This window comes from Mangifera indica, chromosome 9 (assembly GCF_011075055.1).
Source record: "Mangifera indica cultivar Alphonso chromosome 9, CATAS_Mindica_2.1, whole genome shotgun sequence".
NCBI classification, from domain to species: Eukaryota; Viridiplantae; Streptophyta; class Magnoliopsida; order Sapindales; family Anacardiaceae; genus Mangifera; species Mangifera indica.
In genome coordinates this window covers 8,569,725-8,591,005 of record NC_058145.1, presented here as the reverse complement: position 1 = coordinate 8,591,005, position 21,281 = coordinate 8,569,725, and the positions used below count along the sequence as shown (strand labels likewise).

Genomic DNA, 21,281 nt, shown 5'->3' with positions numbered 1-21,281 from the left:
TATATTTATTTTTATATTGAAAAATATGTACAAAGAGGATGACCCAGAGAGGCAACAAACAAAGTAAACTTTCCATTCTCTGTTGCCATTAACCTTTCTTTACAAAAAAAGAACAAAAAAAAGTTGCGGGGTCCTCAACTCCTTCAACTCCGTCACCCAGCTTATGGCCACTGTTTTCCGACACCAACATTTCCCAAAAGAAAACTACAGCAGGCAGGTAAATAATTGAAGTAGTGGACAAAGTTGTTTTTGCCCTTTTTTGTCTGGATGTTGTTGTAGCAGCACAGGTGTTCTGGAAAGCCAGCTCTTAACATCTATCTCATCTCTCTTCATTATAACATCTTCATTTCAATTCAAGTATATCCTCTTATCCTCCTCTGATCATTTCTTTTCTTTCCCATTAGTCATATGTTTATTTAGTTTATTATATTTATAATATAAGTTTAGTTGATGTTCTTATGTATTAAATACACGTGGTGCCCGTTGATGAATTCGATTTTGACTTTTATAATTTTATCGGCTAATTTTTGGAGACTGCTTTTATAATTTTATAATTTTTATTTTATTCCAGTAATTTTTTTTCTCGGCTGGATCTTTGTTTGTGGTGTTGAGATCATTTTCTTTAATATTTAAAAATTTTTGTAATATTTTTTTATATTTGGTGGGAAGTTGAGAGTCGGGTTTAAGTTCGATCTGAATTTTAGTGGTCGAAGCCATTGTTTTGAGGTTAATTCTCTTCTTTATATCTTTGTTGTATTCGATTTGCCACTTTAGACCTTTATTTTTAACAACTTGTAAGTGGGTTTTATTTTATCTTGCTTCTTTTTTCTCTGTAATGATAGGAGATACTAGAAAAAAGAAATGAACTTCCATTGGGATTCTTTTAATGAAGCCGTAGTTTTTATTAGATAATTTAGATGTGAACATTGTTTTGAGATGCTTCATTTTGTTATCAGATCTCAAAATCTTATCTTTGATGTTTATGATGGTTGATTTTTTTGTTTGCAGTAATTTGGGCGCGGGAGTTTATAAAAGCCTACTTGCGGAATCTCTGGTTGAAGAAGGAAAGAAGAAGAATGAGTCAGCCTAAAATTAAACGGCGGGTTGGTAAATATGAGGTGGGAAGAACAATCGGTGAGGGTACATTTGCAAAAGTGAAGTTTGCAAGGAATTCTGAGACTGGGGAACCTGTAGCTCTCAAGATTCTTGATAAAGAGAAAGTTCTCAAGCACAAGATGGCTGAGCAGGTCTCTAACTACTCTCAGGATGATGTATTTTTTCAACCATACTCAGCAGTTTATTTCATACTTGTCAAGTTAGTAATATGCTATGTGCATACCTTCATAGATCAAACGGGAGATTGCCACAATGAAGTTGATAAAGCATCCCAACGTTGTTCAATTATATGAGGTACCTGCCCTTTGTGCCTGTTTGGTTTTGTAATTGCTTTTTTTGTTTTAGTTGATTGAACTTGTAGAAGATAGCAGTAAGTACTGGGTGTGAGTTGAAGACATAAACATAGATTGGGAATAAAATTTTATTAAACTCTGATCAGAACCTTATACAGAACTCAGTTTATGAACTTTATTTCCAAAAGTTAGGGTAATAATGTTGTTTGTTTTCAGGTGATGGGAAGCAAGACAAAGATATTTATTGTCTTGGAGTTTGCTACTGGAGGAGAGCTGTTTGACAAGATTGTAAGTTGTTGAATACTTTGTGAATGATATTTGTCAACTAATTTTCTCACTATCAATTTTTTCAAACTCATTTTCAAATTATGGTATTACATATTGGTTATTCCAGAGTGGAGGTTGACCATCTCCGTATAGCTTTCAAATATGTGTAAATTGCCATGTTGTGTTGCCTGTTCTTTTTTTTACTTTTTGATACAATTCACTGATATTAGGTTGCCTTTATGGACTATATCCTACTTAAATTTGAACCACTGATGCAATGGCTTAATTTTTTTCCCTTTCATTTATTTTACTATTGTAACGTGATATTATGTTTGGATTTTGAAGGTAAATCATGGACGGATGAGAGAGGATGAAGCACGGAGATACTTCCAGCAGCTTATTAATGCTGTTGATTATTGCCATAGCAGAGGTGTCTTCCACAGGGATCTTAAGGTAATTAACCCCTTGAAGACAACTGTTTCTCGTTCTTCATTTTCAATGTATTTATTATGCTCGCTCACTGTAAGCTTCTCCTTTTTGTTTCTTTTATTGGTTTCTTTGCAGCCTGAAAACTTGCTGTTGGATGCTTATGGAAACCTCAAAGTTTCTGATTTTGGATTGAGTGCTCTTTCCCAACAAGTCAGGGTAATCATAATATGTGACTTCTGAAATGCCCACATTGTTCACCTTCTTCTTCTGTCTCTTTCTCTCTCTCTATACCCCCACACCCACCTTTCTTTCGTTTTCAGTTACCTCAACTTGATCTTCTGGGTGTGTTTGCATGCAGTATTTTGGTACGAGAAATTTCTGTGTAAAAATATAGCAGTTATAACCTGAAGGGTAAAATGATCTAAAGTAATCAAACATGTATGTGTTGTGAATATAGCATTGAGGAATACTAATGTCATGTATCACAATATAACTACGTATGAGATGATCCATGAAAATTTTAGATTTAAATGCTATAAAAATTAGATTATAAGTAGTCAATATACCAGTTCTGTTATGACATATACATACATACATATATATATATTTATTTATATACATATAAAAGATAAAATAAGGTTTATCATATGGAAGACTGATATAAAACTTGGGAGAACTATACCTCAAAAGCTAGTTATTGAAATTAGAGAGTCCAAGATCATATATACCCTACACTAGAAGCTCATACTTTCTAATGTGGGATCCAAGTCTCATACCTTACACTTATGATTGTAACAAAGACATTGCCTTACCATTGGATGGTTTTATGGCTTGAAAAGAACTGGGTTATATTTCTTGATCTCAAGGGTAATATTTCAGGATGATGGTCTCCTTCACACGACTTGTGGAACTCCAAACTATGTTGCTCCTGAGGTGTGTAAGACTTAGACCACGTTTTTAAAACCTCTAATGCTTTGGCTTGTTATGATTTACCTTTTTCATGTTTAGGTTCTTAATGACAGAGGCTACGATGGGACAACTGCAGATTTGTGGTCTTGTGGAGTAATACTCTTTGTACTGCTCGCAGGGTACTTGCCTTTTGATGATTCTAATCTTATGCACCTATATAAAAAAGTGAGCATTTCATCAATTCAACTCAGTGCTTAACTAGTTATTTTCAACTATTTGGCATTCATTTACCTCCCCTATGTGTAGATTTCTGCGGCTGAATTCACTTGCCCTCCTTGGCTATCGTTCCCTGCCATGAAATTGATAACCCGTATCTTGGATCCCAATCCATTTACTGTAAGTAATTAATACTTTATTGATATGCCATTAAATTCTGATTTCATTAGTGATTTGTAAATTTCTTTTATATAGAGAATAGAGACAAAAGCAGTTTCTTTATTTTATATTATGACTACTGTTCAATTTCTTGTCATTTTTACAGCTAACTTATATTTAAATAAATTCTTGTGAACATGAATGTTACATAAGCTTTAGATAGACAAAACCTTAAAATCTTTGGACAGCCATTTTCTGCACCGAGGGGTTGTTTCATTTAAGCATATATACATTTGGGCATTGTATATCATGTTACCAGCCTCCTGGAGAGACTACCATGAGGTTTCTCTGTGATAAATTGTTAAACGACATACACCTGTATATTTTATGATAACTGTTCTTAAACAGTGTGTTAGGAACCCAGCATTTATTCAATCAAAACACAAAATCAAAACACAAAATACATAATAACTAAAATATTTCATAAATAAAAATATTACAAGATAAACCGAACACTTCGAGGAGTTCGGGACCTCCCATTTTCCGGTCATTCGAGACGCCGGAGATCTCCCATTTTCCGGCCATTAGAGGCGCCGGAGACCTCCCTAAATCAGCCAAAGGTGGCTGCCCTCAAACCCAAACCCTAATATTTTCTTCTCTTCTCATTTTTGAAATCTAACAATTACATTTATAATAAAAATGGATCACTGGATTGATGACAAGTGTCTCAATCCTAACATTTCCCTCCCCTTCAAAATCATCTTGTCCTCAAGATGAGTTTTCTGTTTTTTTTTTTTTTTTTTTTATATTTTAATAAACTGAAATATTTCTCCACACCACTGTTTCTACTCTTTTTTTTTTTTTTTTTTCAATCCCAACACCCCACATCTTCTTTTTCTCTTCCCAATAAAGTTCTGCCATCTCCTCTTTTTTTTCTTTCCCAGCAGCCACACCACATCACATCTCTCATTCCAACAAGCCACCGCAACTGCCCTCCAGCCCTCTTTTTATTTATTTATTTTTTTTTCTTTATTTTTCTCTCTCCTTTCTCTTTCTTCTCCTTGTCTTTTTCCTTTCTTCTTTCTTCTCCATCTCCTTCGTCCTTCTTTCTTCTTCCTTCTGCGTTCTCTGGTTTGAATATGTTTTTTTTTTTTTTTTTTTTTTTTTTTTTTTTTTTTTCAGACCTTGCCAACGTTCCCTTTTCATCTTCCTTCTTCCTCTATCTTCATTTTCTTCTTCTTCTCTCTTTTTTTTGACACTTTTCCAGCATGTAGTCACCGACTCACAGCCTCCTCCGTAAATATTTTCCGGCGACTTTTTACTTTTCCGACCATCTATTTTCTCCGCTGGATCGAACGCGCTCTGATACCATTTGTTAGGAACCCAGCATTTATTCAATCAAAACACAAAATCAAAACACAAAATACATAATAACTAAAATATTTCATTACTAAAAATATTACAAGATAAACCGAATAGTTCGAGGAATTCGGAACCTCCCATTTTCCGGTCATTCGAGACGCCGGAGATCTCCCATTTTCCGGCCATTCAAGGCGCCGGAGACCTCCCTAAATCAGCCAAAGGTGGCTACCCTCAAACCCAAACCCTAATATTTTCTTCTCTTCTCATTTTTGAAATCTAACAATTACATTTATAATAAAAATGGATCACTGGATTGATGACAAGTGTCTCAATCCTACACTTGTCATCAATCCAGTGATCCATTTTTATTATAAATGTAATTGTTAGATTTCAAAAATGAGAAGAGAAGAAAATATTAGGGTTTGGGATTTCAAAAATGAGAAGAGAAGAAAATATTAGGGTTTGGGTTTGAGGGTAGCCACCTTTGGCTGATTTAGGGAGGTCTCCGGCGCCTCGAATGGCCGGAAAATGGGAGATCTCCGGCGTCTCGAATGACCGGAAAATGGGAGGTTCCGAATTCCTCGAACTATTCGGTTTATCTTGTAATATTTTTAGTAATGAAATATTTTAGTTATTATGTATTTTGTGTTTTGATTGAATAAATGCTGGGTTCCTAACAAATGGTATCAGAGCGCGTTCGATCCAACGGAGAAGATAGATGATGGTCGGAAAAGTGATGAGTCGCCGGAAAATGTTCACGGAGGCTGACTTGAAGAAAAATCATCACAGAGAGAAATGAGTCCGAAGGCGCAAAATGAGAAGACAGAGGAAAAAGGAAGATGAAAAGGGAACGCCGGGCTGGGTCTGAAAAAAAAAAAAAAAAAAAAAAAAAAATTATATATTCAAACCCAGAGAAAACAGAAGGAAGAAGAAAGAAGAACGAAGGAGAAGAAAGAAGAAAGGAAAAAGACAAGGAGAAGAAAGAGAAAGGAGAGAGAAAAATAAAGAAAAAAAAAAAAATAAATAAAAAGAGGGCTGGAGGGCAGTTGCGGTGGCTTGTTGGAATGAGAGATGTGATGTGGTGTGGCTGCTGGGAAAGAAAAAAAAGAGGAGATGGCAGAACTTTATTGGGAAGAGAAAAAGAAGATGTGGGATGTTGGGATTGAAAAAAAAAAAAAAAAGAGCAGAAACAGTGGTGTGGAGAAATATTTCAGTTTATTAAAATATAAAAAAAAAAAAAAAAAACAGAAAACTCATCTTGAGGACAAGATGATTTTGAAGGGGAGGGAAATATTAGGATTGAGACACTTGTCATCAATCCAGTGATCCATTTTTATTATAAATGTAATTGTTAGATTTCAAAAATGAGAAGAGAAGAAAATATTAGGGTTTGGGTTTGAGGGTAGCCACCTTTGGCTGATTTAGGGAGGTCTCCGGCGCCTCGAATGGCCGGAAAATGGGAGATCTCCGGCGTCTCGAATGACTGGAAAATGGGAGGTTCCGAATTCCTCGAACTATTCGGTTTATCTTGTAATATTTTTAGTAATGAAATATTTTAGTTATTATGTATTTTGTGTTTTGATTTTGTGTTTTGATTGAATAAATGCTGGGTTCCTAACACAGTGTTAAAAAAATCAATTGCTAAGAACTTTGTTGGTCTTTGTCCAAAATAAAAAATTGAATCTACTCCCTTAAGAGATGACAAAAAAGACTAATGCATTTAATCCTGATAAATCTTATTCTAGATTTTTAATTTGAGGGTGAAATATTGATGGTGATATACTGTGTGCTTTACTGTTTTCTCTAGTTCACTGTCTCTGTTAACTTGTTTTTTAATAATTTTCATCTGTAATACAATATTTCATTTTTCTTTTTAGTGGGGACAGAGTTGGAGATGCGATCCAAATAAATCCACATATAATTTTAACATGTATATTTCTATCTACTTCATCTTTCTGTTTCTTTTGCTCCCCATCCTAATAAATATATATTATTAAGCATGGATTCACTGTCGTACAGAGGTCAAGAAATCTTGTCATTTTGACACCAAGGCACTACCAAACTGTTGCCAAGGTCAAAGCTTGCTTCTGAGCATTTGCTTGAGTAAATGCTTTGACTGCTGCATGGGATATCTTGTACCTTGTACCACTATATCAGCCTGTTGCCATCAATATTGGCCAACAAACTAACAAAATTACCCATTACTTACAAGCGTTTATCATTCTTGTGATGCTATCCATACAAAGTTGGCATCCCAATGTTTTATCCCAAACTGATACAGTTATTGACGTGTTAGCACTATAGTAATTATGGGAAAGTAACATCACTTATTACATCATGCTGCCACTAAGGTAGCCCTGCCTCGTCAGCAACCTTATCAGTTGGGATCCCAATTTTGTAAGTGTAGCATTACTCTTACCTTTTATCTTCTGTCTGTTCTCTAAAATAATTATATTGGCCTGTGTACTGTCTCCATTGGTCGACATAGTTCACATTTGTGATTTGATTATTTTCTTGTGTAGCGCATATCTATTCCAGAAATTCTCGAAGACGAATGGTTTAAGAAAGGCTATAAGCCTCCAATTTTCAAGGAGAAGGAAGACACAAACTTGGATGATGTAGAAGCTGTTTTTAAGGATTCAGAAGTAAGTTGCATTAGTTTTACTGAAATCATAGCTCAATATATTGAAGAAAGTACAGTCTCTGGAGGATTATGGTTTCTTTCTTCTTTTTTTTTTTTTTTTTTTACAGGAGCACCATGTGACAGAGAAGAAAGAAGAGCAGCCTGCACCAATGAATGCATTTGAGTTGATATCCTTATCAAAAGGGCTAAACCTTGGGAATTTGTTTGATATAGAACAGGTATGAATCCTCAAGCCATTCATGTTAAAAATATAATGCATGATTCTATGGACTCTCTGCCATCCAGTGCAGCAGAGCCGTTTCATGAGCTGGCCGGCCGCCCTGGGGAGGAGGGGGGGGAGGGGAGGAGGGGATGATGTGATGATGTGTGCTGGGGTGGCTACTGCTGTATAAAACATTCTATCTTATGGTTTGAAAGTGTAGACATTCTATTATTTCACTGTTATATATAAGTAGGTTGATGTGGTGCAGTATTTTTATTTTCCTTTTTCTTTCATTATCTTTTCGGTCATTATGAAATGACGAGTGCTTACAGAAATCTTAATGGGGAAAACTATTTGGGAGGTGATTCTGTGGTGCAGAATCAAAGTAACAAAACCAGAATGACACACTGGAACTGGCCCTAACTGTTTTTTTTGTGGAGTAAAAATTCTTTTAGAAGCATCTGAAACTACCGTGTTTCCTTCAGTTTTCCTTCTCTCCTTTGATATCTATTGGAGTCCTATTGCCTATTTTTAACATGTTGGTTCTAACGATTATGTTAGATTTTAATGATATTGCAAAGACATTATTTCGTTTTTAATGTTGAGATTGAAGTTAAGTCTTTTTTATATGATATAACTCCTTGACCTCCCCTAAAATTTGACTAAAATATAGCTGGATACCATTTTCTCAGAATTTCAATGGTGACGGTCCTTGTAAGGGAGGCTTTTGACAGTATGTATAAAGATGAAGGTTTCTTATTAATTTTATGAGGGGCCTCGTGACAATTTACTGAATTTCAAGGAAAGTTACTGATGAATTTTGAAACTGGTGGTGTTTGCCTTATTTAAGCTAACTCTCATGGGTTGTCAATATAATTTAAAACCTTTGACATAGATAACATTCTTTTCCACTATTGATTATGTTAACTTAGTCGAAAAGAGGTATAGTAGGCTTTGTTGAGTTAATAGGCGTAACTTGTTACAACAGCGTGTTTCCTTGGCAAGTTGATATAGCTCAGTCTAATTCACACTAATACAGAAACACACACAAAAGAAGGAGAAGAAGATACAAAGAATTCTGGAAGAAAAGACAGTCACACGTTTTTCATTCTCCACTTAAGCAATGTTTGTAGTACAGAGCTCCCTCTTTATTTACATAGACAATTGCTACGACATCGTATTTATAAATCCATAAAGGATAAACGACACCGCATGACTTATTGAATTATTGAACCCATCTACGTCGTCGTATGACTCTGTCAATTATTCAATCACCACTGCCAATGAATTTCTGCACGCCCACATTCAGTTCACTCTGCAACAGTACCCCCTCCTCAGCTTCCGAGCCCTCAAGGAAGCCTGGAAAACGCTGGCGAATATCATCAGCAAATGCCCATGTAGCAATTTCTTTTGGTTCTCCTTGCCACTGAATTAAAAGCTTAGCTGCAGCCATATCACCCCGACGAACAAGCTTCCGATCAAGGATCAAATGAGGAAGACGAAGACCTTGCTGGCACTGAGGAGGCAACATAGGAGACGCCTGAACGCGAGCATAGGCAGGACGAAGTTGAGATACATGAAACACATTGTGGATTAATGAATCGAAAGGAAGCTGGAGGTGGTATGCAACTGTTCCAATAATATCAGTCACAACAAATGGACCAAAATATTTAGGATGAAGCTTTTGGTTGCCACGATGCATGGTCACCTGCCTATAGGGTTGTAATTTAACATAAACCATATCACCTATGTTATATTGTCTGTCAGTCCGACCTTTATCAGCCAGAGCCTTCATACGATGTTGAGCCTTTTGTAAATTCTTCTAAAGAATGTTAATGGTGGCCTCTCGTAGTTGCAACATGGTATCAACCTCAGCCACCGGAGAGTCCTTCGGAAAATAAGGGATATGCAGAGGGGCAGGGTATCCATATAAAGCTTCGAAGGGTGACATGTTAATAGCCGAATGGTGGCTGGTATTATACCAAAACTCAGCTAGTGACAGCCAATGGAACCACGTATGGGGAAGGTCCCCTGCCATGCATCTCAAGTAACCTTCCAAGCATCGATTGACCACCTCAGTTTGGCCATTTGTCTGTGGATGATACGCTGTCGAATACTGCAAATGAACGCCTTGTAGCTTGAAGAGCTCCTGCCAGAATCGACTCAAAAAAACAGACCCTCGATCACTTGTAATTGTAAGGGGATTACCATGCAATTTATATACATGGTCTAGGAAAAGCTGAGCGACAGTTTGAACCGAGAAAGGGTGCGCCAGACCCATGAAATGGCCATATTTGGTGAGTCTGTCAACGACCACCAGGATAACAGATCTGCCTTGTGACTTAGGCAGTCCTTCTACAAAATCCATAGTCAAATCCTGAAAAACGCCTTTCGGAATAGGTAAAGGTTGTAACAAGCCTGGTGAACCAACATTTTCTGGTTTAAATTGTTGGCAAATGGCACACCCTTTGATATAATTGCGTACACTTCTCCACATGCCTTTCCAATATACTACAGCAGCCAATTTTTTTACAGTAGCTGCTACTCCCGAATGTCCTCCTACCGTCGAATCATGGAACAACAACAAGAGTTGCTGCTGTAAATCAACTTGATTAGCCACCACTAGTCTTCCTTTCCTACGTAAGTGGCCATTACTCCAATCATACTTGCTAAAGGCTGTAGGATTTACTTCCTTGGCATCAATAATTGCTTTCAAAGAAGGGTCATTATGCCAACTAGCTACAATTTTTGCCATAAGTTCATCAGGTACCAACACCGAAGTAACATTTTGAAGCTCCCCAGCATAACATCGAGAAAGGGCATCAGCTACTATATTCTCCTTGCCTTTCTTGTATTTAATTTCGTAATCAAATTGCATCAGTTTTGCCACCCAAGCTTGTTGTGTAGGCGTCGTTAATTTCTGCTCCAACAAGTATTTAAGGCTCTGATGATCGGTGCGTATTACAAAATGCTGATTCCGAAGATAATGTTCCCATTTCCTAATTGCAAAAAGAATCGCCAACATCTCTTTTTCATAGGCAGAAAGCAGCTGATTCCTTTGTGACAACATCTTACTTATATAAGCAATTGGATGGCCATCTTGTATAAGCACAACTCCCACCCCTTCATTAGAAGCATCAGTCTCAATAAGAAACTCTTTTGACATGTCTGGAAGAGCCAAAACAGGAGCATTGCTAAGACAGAATTTAAGCATCTCAAACGCAGCTTGAGTCTCTTCAAACCAAACGAATGAATCCTTCTTAAGAAGGTCAGTGAGGGGTTTAGCAAAAGTTCCATAATCTTTGATGAAGCGTCTATAATAACCAGAGAGCCCGAGAAACCCCCGAAGCTGCTTCAATTTCTTAGGTACAGGCCAATCTTGAATGGCTTGAACCTTGGCTGGATCAGTATGCATGCCCTCTGCAGTGATTACATAACCCAAGTAATCTATTTGAGCAGCCCCAAAGACACATTTGCTGTGTTTGGCATAAAGATTATTAGTTTTCAGCAACTGCAATACAATCTCCAAGTGGTGTAGGTGCTCATCCTTGCTGCGACTGTATATCAAAATGTCGTAAAAAAAAACGAGAATAAACTTGCGAAGGTGAGGCTTAAAGACATGATTCATTATATGCTGAAAGGTTGAGGGAGCATTGGTAAGGCCAAAAGGCATTACCAAAAACTCATAATGGCCTTCATGAGTTTTGAAGGCAGTCTTTCCGATAGAAGATGGATGCATACGGATTTGTCAGTAACCAGATCTCAAATCCACCTTCGAAAAAACCACTGCACCATTCAATTCATCAAGCAATTCTTCAATCAATGGAATGGGAAACCTATCTTTCACAGTGGAGTGATTTAAAGCCCTCTAATCTATACACATCCTCCATGAACCATCCTTTTTTTTCACAAGAACCACAGGGCTTGCATATGGACTGTTGCTATCCCGAATAACCCCTGAGTCCAACATTTCCTTGACCATTTTCTCTATAATATCCTTCTGCATTCCGCCATAACGATAAGGCCTTAAATTCACAGGTTGAGAACCCTCCTTAAGGGTAATCTGATGGTCCTGTAGCCTTTCTGGAGGAAGTCCTTTCGGTTCTGCAAAAACACATTCATACTTGTCTAATAACAATTGCAAGTCCAGCCACTCAGAGACTGTTTTATCCTTACTGACTTGTAGCTCATACACTTCACTTTTAGCCTCTATTGTCGTCACCCATATCAATTGCATAACAGCAAGTTGTTGATGCTTCAGTAGCAATTTATTCAATCTATCATTTCTAATCATACTTAACATAACCTCCCTTTCACCTTGCAAATTATATTGCCTCCCTCCCAACCAAAAACTCATAGTGAGTTTTCTAAAATTCTAGACAATATCTCCTAGGTTTGCTAGCCATTGAGCTCCCAGAATAATGTCATAACTATTCAAGGGCAATGTATAAGCATCCACCCAAAACACCTGGTCTTGAGTTTTTAATTCCAATCCTTCACACAAAGCAGCACATCTCAACTCTTCTCCATTAGCAACCACTACTCTTACTCCATTCACCTTACTCAAAGTACATCCTACCTTACATGCCAACTGCTCATTGACAAAATTATGTGTACTGCCAGAATCAATAAGAATGTATAACAACCATTTACCATATGTTCCCCTGACTCGCATGGTTCTTGAGCCACCGATTCCTTGCAACGCCTGTAGTGAGAGTTGCATTAGACCTTGCTCTTCAGCCATAACTTCTAGTTCATCTAATTCATTAGAATCCTCTTCTACAAGGTCATTCAGTTGCAGCATGAAAGCCTGCTTCCGCTTGCATTTATGTCAGAGAGTGTATTTTTCATCACACCAAAAACAGATACCCTTAGCTCTTTTCTCGTCGAAATTTCTATTAGGACCAGCCTTATTATTAACAATAGAATTAGTTGAATTAATTGTCCGAGGTGGATTAGGTGCAGGTAGCAATCCAGCATTAGTGAACGGTTTTTGCGGATATGTAGTAACGCTATGGTGATAAGAAGAAGCCTTAGGTGTGGAGGGTACGTAAGGCGTGCGACTCACTGGTTTCGGTTGATCCTTAATGGCTGCCACTGTTATCTCCTGCAGCTTGGCTAGTGCATAAGCTTCCGGCAATGTCTTCGGTCGGAACATTCTTACTGGCATTTGTAGAGCATCCACTAGACCAGACAAGAAGAAACTCAGTGCCTGATCTTCTCTGATTCTAGCTCTAGGATAAAGCTCTTTAAATTCATTCATATATTGCTGCAAGGATCCAAGCTGCCTTAAATTCCTTAGATCAGCCAATGGATCATCATAGGCATAGTTTCCGAACCTAGCACGCATAGCAGCTGCATACTCCTCCCAATTTATCACCATATCGGTTCTAGATTTCATAAATCCTTGGTGCCATTGAATGGCGCTCTCCTCCAAATGTAATGCTGCTATCTTTACTCGATCCTCATTCGGAGTACCATCCACGTCGAAGTAATATTCAACTTTGGTAATCCAGCTATCAAAATGATCGCCGTTGAAACGCGGAAAATCCAGACGCGTCACCTTCTCCCACGATGATCGCGTTTCTGGTGCTCCTCTAGAGTTGCCTTCTTCATTTTTTTTCGTAGCCATCTGTGATTGTGTAATGACTTTTGTTTGCTGAAGGCTCAGTCCGCCTATTAGTTTCCTAATCTCATCGATTGATTCCTTCACGAATTCCTGTTGTCGCTTCTTAGATTCCAAAACTAAACTCGTAACCATCTTGCTAAACTCCCGCCGCATCTCCTGTATTCTTGTACCGTCAGCCATTGCCAGGAGCGATGCTCTGATACCAATGATACAGCTCAGTCTAATTCACACTAATACAGAAACACACACAAAAGGAGAAGAAGATACAGAGAATTCTGGAAGAAAAGACAGTCACACGTTTTTCATTTTCCATTTAAGCAATGTTTGTAGTACAAAGCTCCCTCTTTATTTACATGGACAATTGCTACGACATCGTATTTATAAATCCATAAACGATAAACGACACCGCATGACTTATTGAATTATTGAACCCATCTACGTCGTCGTATGACTCTGTCAATTATTCAATCACCACTGCCAATGAATTTCTGCACGCCCACATTCAGTTCACTCTGCAACACAAGTATACCATATAATTGATTTACAAAGACAAATATTTAGCTTTTATAGAGCTTCTCTTATTTAATCTTGGGTTTTTTTTTTTTTTCTTTAAAGTTCCAATAATTGAATCTGCTGGTGTTTACCTGTATTGATAATGTCCTATAAAAGCTGGTATGTGAATAAACTTTAACTTTTTTTTTTTTAATAGATAATGTCCTTTTCAATTATTCATTACCCAGTCAAGAATAGGCATAGGTTTATTGATTTATGTGCATAGGTTGTGACAATGACATTTCCTTTGCAGTTGGACCATGTAATTGATTTACAATGACAATTATTTTTTGTATCACTACGTTTTTATGGAAAGCCTATTTCATGGTTGGGTTTTTAAAATTTAAGATTTAATCTTTGAGTCTTTGGCTGCAGGGATTTAAGAGAGAAACAAGGTTCACATCTAAATGTCCTGCTAATGAGATAGTCAATAAAATAGAAGAAGCAGCTAAGCCTCTTGGTTTTGATGTTCACAGAAAAAATTATAAGGTGAGGGAATTTCAAAGTATGAAGTTGGTGCTTCATTAAATAAATTAAAAAGTAACTTTATCAAGCTTTATGAATATAAATGGTTTTTATTTTAAATAGATGAGGCTTGAAAATATGAAAGCTGGGAGGAAGGGAAACCTTAACGTGGCCACTGAGGTATATGACAGCTAACCTATATGCGATTCCTGAGATGACTTCAGAATTATTTTTTTCCGGTTGTTTTATAGTTTCTTATTGTCAAGCAGATTTTTCAAGTAGCACCTTCTCTTCATATGGTTGAGGTGCGAAAAGCGAAGGGGGATACTTTGGAGTTTCATAAGGTATCATTTTTTCTGTTTTTTGGATTTATTTATTTTTTCCTTTTTCATAATTTTGTAGTCTTGATATCATTGTTATTTTCAATTATAAGCACTTTTGATTGAGAGTGGTCATGTTGAATTGGATTGGCCAGAGTCGGATGAAATGCATTGGTTTTAGTTATGTTGAATTGTTGTATGTTTTCCATTGCTAAAGTTGGTCATGTTGGATGTGTTAAAATGCATATGCAGTTCTACAAAAACCTATCGACATGCCTGGATGATGTGGTGTGGAAAACTGAGGAGGAGATGCAAGAGATGACATAGACTATAGTTATTAATGGGGCTTCAAGTTTGAAGAGTGGTGGTGATTAGTCTTTCTTTTGATGATGCTTCTCTTGTGGAATGTTCCATAAACGCTTCTAATTTTCGTTCCTTTCTTTTTGGGTACAATTATTGGTTTTTGTAGACTAGAGAAAAATGTATTCACCAATTGTTTTCCTTGATATTGTTGTTGGAAAGCCTGGGTGATTTCAAGAGAGATGGAGTTTTTTCTTTCAATTTTTCCGAATCTCTATAATGATAAGTGCATCCTTCTATATTGTCGTAATAGACAATGTGGCCTCCATCCTTTATTAGTAATAGACAGTGTAAGAATAACTTACAATATAAACTGATTAAGATTTCATGGAAATCAAGAAAAGCTTAACCACTTTTTTCAGAAGCTCACCACAAGTGAACCGCTTCCCACACATCTACTAGGGTTGTGTTTTACTTCTTTGACTTTGATCTAAATATGCTCTCCTTATAGTATTTGAGTTCCGCGATGCTTTCTCTAATATCATCCAAAGCTCTATGTTTATTCTCTTTTGATGGGGCTTTCCTGTTTTCTGTACAAATGTTGAGCATCCAATAATAAACTTTCTTTAGTATGCGTATCAATTATTATGCTCTCCAAATAAAGCATTCCAGTATCTCATGCCTTGTATCAAACAATAAGCAAGCAATAAAATGTCTCTGCCAGCAGGGAATTCGTCAGTGATCAATGTAATTAAAACTTTCTTTTTTTCAAAATTATGCAAAACACTATTCTTAAAAAAAATGTTTTATTCCTTTAGAATTCAAAAATGGTAGAAAGACATCAATTTTTAATTCAATCATACTTAACAAAATCACAAAATTTCAGAATTAATATGATATTTTTAGACAATTACCTCTAGGATACCAGCGAACGCATAGAGCCTTGACACTGCTAACATCAACAAGTACATGAGAAAAGAGACTAGCCAAATCAGGCATGTATTTCTGCAAAGATTAAGAAAAGACATCGTTTTTCCTCTATGGCAACTGGTAAAAGATTTGGGCAACCAAAAGTTGGACCAACTTCTACAGCCAAATGTTGTGTTATTTTATGACAATAGACATAAAGTAGCGTGAATCATAAGCCACTAATTATTTCTACATAGGCACTATAACAAGAAAAGGTTCAGAGATAATGGCCAAAGGCGGTTCAATGGAGGCCTATCACTTTTTTAATAAATAATTATCAGATCTTTTATAAAAGAAAAAACTAAAAATATAAGTTAAGGGAGAAATGAATTACCCAAACCCACCACAAACCAAATATCATTCTTTATGGCTAGGGAAATCACCCAACTCATTTGACATGGGTTGGATGAGAACTCTACCCAATGGATTTTTCTACAATCCATATTCCATACATATAAAGGTCCAAAACTCCTAAATTAAATCTCAGACCTTTTACTTGTTTAACTGTAAGCCCAAAATGATTAAATCTTTAGAAACATGTAAATGTTGCATAAGCTGAGTGTATGAGAACCCACAAATTAAATGTGGAAAAAAAATATACATTTTAAAAAAATGCAACAAAATTTCTTTGTTTTGCCATGGCTAAGTTCACCGTGCATACAAAGTCGAGGGTTCTTGAGATAAAAAATAGTAAGCAGAACTGATACTAGTGAAAAGCAATTACAGTTCTACCTGATTAACTGGTTCAGAAAAGTTTGATCATGTCAACAATTCTTTAAAAAATAAAAAGGGCATGGAAGAGTTTTGTTGCATTACCTTTAAAAATAGAAAATCCACATACACTGAATTCCCCGCTAAAAGAGGAGTGTATGTACCAACATTTCTATTAACAAATTCTATTACCTGCAGTATTGAAGCTTGCATCAAATATATATTAAAGTAACAAAACCAAAAATGAACAATGAACAAGGACACCTGATCAAAATAGCACAATGTCTCAATGAATATATATATATACAGCTCATGCTATTCCACCAATAATGCCTCTCATATTCCATCAAATAAACTTCATGTTAAAACATCAGTAACCTTATCAAGCTTTAATAGCCCCATTTTATCGTAAGTTAGATCTGATTTTAAATAATTATATTGCCATACTCCTTTTCTAACTTTTTTAATATTCTTATAACACTTTTTGATGTCCTCTTTAAATGATTTTCAAATTGACTCCAAAACTTCCCACCAAAAGAAACATCTTACAAAAAACAAAATTTCAGCACAAAAATCTTTCAAATGACATGTTTTCCATCTTAAGTGTCCTTTTAATGTTAAGGTGTGACCAAAAACAAAGATTTCAATAAGTTTCACATAATTTGTAAAATATTTTAACTGACAAAAGCTCAGAAGTATGAAACTATGTCTTACGGCTTACCACTTGACAAAATTATCACAAACCTGCTCTTCAGCTTCTCTTTCACTCAGGGTACTTAGTAGCACTTTTTGTGTCAACCCTGCAGTAATTTTGAAGTGTTTGTGAAACTTTCTTACATGACATGCTACTGTATGCAGAGACATTTAGGCAGGATATAGTATCCAGTCAAATCATTTGTGTCAAGCTGCTTACCACTAGCTTTGTGGTGACTGTGACACCACTCCCCCATGCTGTCCAAACACTCTTTACTTTGATGGATAACCAAATCAGGACCCTATAAAGAGTAACAATACAAGATGGGAATATCACATGAAATCATGCTTGTTAGCCAAATATAGTCCACAGGTACACTTCTGTACAATTGAAATAGCACAGAAAAGAAACTTTGCTATCTCTTAATCCATACTGTGGGACAAGAAACTAAATTTTTCTTTATAAAATCTATAGAAAAATCAATTTCCCAAACTAAACTCATCCACAAGTGCCATAAAAGGAGGGAAAAAGAGACATCTTAAATTTCAGAAATTTTCATTTCATAGACATGGAAATCATTAATAAGAAGATGCCATATATCTGCTTAACTCTTTTGTTGTATATGATGTGCAAAAAAGCATTGTACATATTAATCATTATTTCTTCTTTGTCCTATAGCAGTAGTCTTGGAACAAATCTTCAAGGACTTATAGAAAGCCATGTGTGCTCCTAACTTCACACATTTCATTGCTTATTGAATAATTTTGTTGTTTTCCTAAGGAAAACATTAATCCTATAGAACTACAAGGTTTCTGCTACTTTTAGAATTAATGGGTTGGAAAGATATAGAAGACAGAATTACAAGGCATAAAACTCAATTTTTGACAACCGCTTCGATATCAGCTTCAAGCAAATTCACTATGATCTCAGAAAATTTTGAAGGCAATCATATGATGACTTCTAGATAAACATCTATTTTTCCATTATTGTAAGATGTCAACTTTTTGCTTTCTAATCATGAAAATCTAGTCTCCTTTTCTTCTAGCAGTTCAATGGCAATGAAAAGGTTAGCTTTCCATCAAAAAGATAGTTCCATGCATGGAAGTTTTGTTACATAAGATAAAACATTAACTGTGTTACTCTAAAGCAAATGGGTATACAAAGCTACAGAGCTTTAAAACTGAAATCCTTACCAGTTTTTTTCTTTTTTCCCAATGTCTCCACAACACGTGAGGATATAATTCTCTTAGTTACTGAGTCAAGATTACTCACAGGAATGTAGTAACTTATATAGAAATTAGAATGTTAAAGCAGTCTCTGTTTTATGTCTTCATCTTTTGAATAATGTTCACAGTATTTTATTATATTTCCATATTAAAGTTCTAATCATGAACTCAATTTACACTATTCTGAATCCATTTGCAAGCATCAAATATAAACTTTTTTGACATTCATATAACTGTAATGTTCACAGAAGCTTCATACTGAAATAGGAAAATGCAAAAGAACTAATGGATGTAGCAGTACTCAATCTTATGCTCTTCAAATTGTACGAAAGAATAGAATACAATCACAAGGAAAGAAGAAAATCAATCCTAACACTCTTCCAAGCCCTAAAAAGGTTCTTCCACAGATGTTCACACTAGCATGGCCATTGACTTTAGTCATAGCATAATCAAAACAAATCTAACAGTCTTCTACATGATGTAGTTTCTTACTTACAATGAAGAATACTAAGGAAGAGAAAGGAGTATGATATCTCTAAAAAGTCATATAACGATAACATGCAGTGAAAACATCTATATACACTTAAAACGAATAAAGAAATTGAAAATGGAAAAAAATAAAAAAAATGACACAGAAAACTAAGGCCTACGAATAGCCCTAAAATGCACTACTAAATAGGATATGTACCTCCACTGATTTTGTCAATTTTCCATCTGTAATTATGCAAGCAATCTCCAGTATTCGATCAACTTCAATGTTCAAACCTGTATAGCAAGAAAAGAAATTGTATAAGGATTGCCTCTCTTATTAATTTCCTCACATCTAATCAACATAGACAGTTTTGATGCTTATAATAACAGACAATTTATTAATATGCTTATGAAACAATTTTTATGATTAGAGGAATAAACTGATAGTAGAATGTAGGATGTGCATACATGGTGGGGCCTGACAGAGAGAGATATAATTGGAATTGTGGTTCAGCCCCTGAAATATTTAGGCTATTCTTTGAAAGGAAATTTTGGGGCCTCCTCTTTTTGAGATCAATAGCAGAGATGGTGGAAGAGAGGCTTTCAAAGATGAAAGAGGGCTTTTAAATTCAATTGCTGTAGGGACAAATAAAATATAGATGATAATCAAAGGTTCAGCACAGGAAGAGTAAGTTAAGGGGATACAAATCATCTATTTAGAATTCCAAACTTAAAAATTCTTCTGAAGACAATAATTCATTTTTATTGCATCTGCTATTTCGGTGTCTGATTGGAGAACAATAAAATTTCAGGGTTGATTGTAGATGATGACTTTTTATGTTTGTTATTTTGTAGCTTAAACAGACTGTCCTCATCTATAAAATTATCAGAAGTTTATAGATCCAGCTTATATATAAGATGGGATGCAAATTTATTTCTGCATCTTTAATGATAGGAAGAAGAATTTTCCTGCGTTTTCTGATGTTTAAAAGGTTTCCTTTGTTCACAACAATCTCCAAGTGTGCATAGAGCTACAAAGAAAAAAGACATGGCAATACATGCATCTCCCCAACTTTGCATAAAAAAATCTTCTCCACACGCCAAATAAGCTCAGAATCATTCTACAAAGTTCAATTTCATGGCAAACATTCTAACCAACAGTGTAAACAATATAACTTGATTAGGTGGTCATAACACACAACAAAGATTAAGAACCTTATTCATAATTTAAGTCCTCGTTTGAAGAGGTTAGGCAAACTGAGAAACTCCCGAATTATCTTCAACACTTTTTCCTTCTTTCTTTTTTATTTTTGAGACATATTAAATTTACTCATAGTTCAATGTATTGCACTTCATCATAAAGAATGAAGCTATTCATGGTAAAAAAGAAAAAGAATCAAGGAGGAAGAAAAGAACTAAAATGAATATATAAACAACCCGAAGATGAACCAACTAAATTGTTAACAAAATCCACAAACATAACACTTTAACAACATAGTTTACCAGTCATTTCCAAGTCAATCCACACAAGAGGCATTTTGTACTCCAAACGATTCACAGAATTTTCTTTATTTTTTTTCTCAATTTTTACTAGCTTGGCATCACTACAACTTTTTTCTTTTTGTTTGGTTTGACCTGCAATATCCATGATGATATTACAGAACAAGTAAAGGATTAAAAAAAATAACTTGAAAATAAATTCAAAAGGAAGCCATAAAAATATAAGAGAGTTCCAAATATGTTAATTTAAAGCTATACAAAAACAGAGTGTTCAAATAGGAATGATAAAACCTGAATTGCGAGAAGTGGAAGAAGGCGAGGGTGATTGCAGCTGATCATCTTCAGCATCGAGCTGTAGTACAGAGAATATATTTGTGAGGGTTTCCATTTTTCAGTCTTAAAGTTTGGCCCAGCGTTCATCGGTAAAGATGATGACACCTCCAACGCTTTTATAAGGCCAAGGGACTCATTCCCACCTACGGATTAGCCAATTCCCAAATATACATGCGCAACTTAAACACTATGTATGAATTAATTTTTGATAGAATTTTTTGTTAGAGTGAAGGAATATACGTTATTTTATTAGTAATATTAAAAAATATATAATTTAATCTTATTTGTTTCTTTTTAAGTTTTGAAAAGTAACATTTTACCACTGTTCTTAACTTTGAAAAGTAACTTTTTATCTCTACATCTCTAGGGTTTTTTTCTCTCTCGTGATGACCACTAGCTCCTCAATTTTCCTCCTTTCTCTTTTTGCCAATGTCATCTACATTCTATGGCAGGTACCTAAACATTGACTAACGACGAAACGCGACAATTGAAGATGAAGAGGCAAACTCGGATT

The 21,281-nt window shown here is 35.6% G+C and overlaps 2 protein-coding genes and 1 long non-coding RNA gene across 8 annotated transcripts; 1 reads left to right on the top strand and 2 right to left on the bottom strand.

The window, feature by feature from the left end:
* The first annotated feature begins 219 nt into the window (after window positions 1-219).
* LOC123225937 (CBL-interacting protein kinase 32-like) lies at window positions 220-15,173 on the top strand. Of its 3 annotated transcripts, none has more exons than XM_044650308.1 (15): window positions 220-357; window positions 1,009-1,271; window positions 1,348-1,410; window positions 1,626-1,697; window positions 2,022-2,129; window positions 2,241-2,321; window positions 2,985-3,038; window positions 3,114-3,239; window positions 3,321-3,410; window positions 7,274-7,396; window positions 7,503-7,613; window positions 14,154-14,267; window positions 14,367-14,423; window positions 14,513-14,587; window positions 14,816-15,173. In XM_044650308.1, exons 2-15 carry the CDS (start codon window positions 1,077-1,079, stop codon window positions 14,888-14,890), a joined length of 1,344 nt encoding a protein of 447 aa, XP_044506243.1. In that variant the 5' UTR covers window positions 220-357; window positions 1,009-1,076; the 3' UTR covers window positions 14,891-15,173. The 3 variants fall into 3 exon arrangements, with proteins under 3 accessions (XP_044506243.1, XP_044506242.1, XP_044506244.1); XM_044650307.1 differs by lacking the exon at window positions 220-357 and adding an exon at window positions 380-726; XM_044650309.1 differs by lacking the exon at window positions 220-357 and adding an exon at window positions 382-726 and having other exon boundaries at window positions 1,009-1,247.
* On the bottom strand, window positions 2,072-3,121 carry LOC123225939. Its single transcript, XR_006504227.1, has 2 exons — window positions 2,918-3,121; window positions 2,072-2,483 (listed from the first exon to the last, which is right to left on the bottom strand). It is a non-coding gene; the product is annotated as an uncharacterized LOC123225939 (long non-coding RNA).
* On the bottom strand, window positions 13,503-20,932 carry LOC123225938 (oligoribonuclease-like). Of its 4 annotated transcripts, XM_044650312.1 has the most exons (9): window positions 20,726-20,930; window positions 20,438-20,569; window positions 19,152-19,228; window positions 17,457-17,538; window positions 17,288-17,343; window positions 16,649-16,735; window positions 15,778-15,868; window positions 15,294-15,453; window positions 13,503-13,738 (listed from the first exon to the last, which is right to left on the bottom strand). In XM_044650312.1, the coding sequence occupies exons 1-8, from the start codon at window positions 20,820-20,822 to the stop codon at window positions 15,335-15,337; spliced, it is 741 nt and encodes a 246-aa protein (XP_044506247.1). In that variant the 5' UTR covers window positions 20,823-20,930; the 3' UTR covers window positions 13,503-13,738; window positions 15,294-15,334. The 4 variants fall into 4 exon arrangements, with proteins under 4 accessions (XP_044506247.1, XP_044506246.1, XP_044506248.1 ...); XM_044650311.1 differs by lacking the exon at window positions 13,503-13,738 and having other exon boundaries at window positions 15,165-15,453; XM_044650313.1 differs by lacking the exons at window positions 13,503-13,738; window positions 16,649-16,735 and having other exon boundaries at window positions 15,165-15,453; window positions 15,778-15,815; window positions 17,265-17,343; window positions 20,726-20,932.
* Window positions 20,933-21,281: the final 349 nt, after the last annotated feature.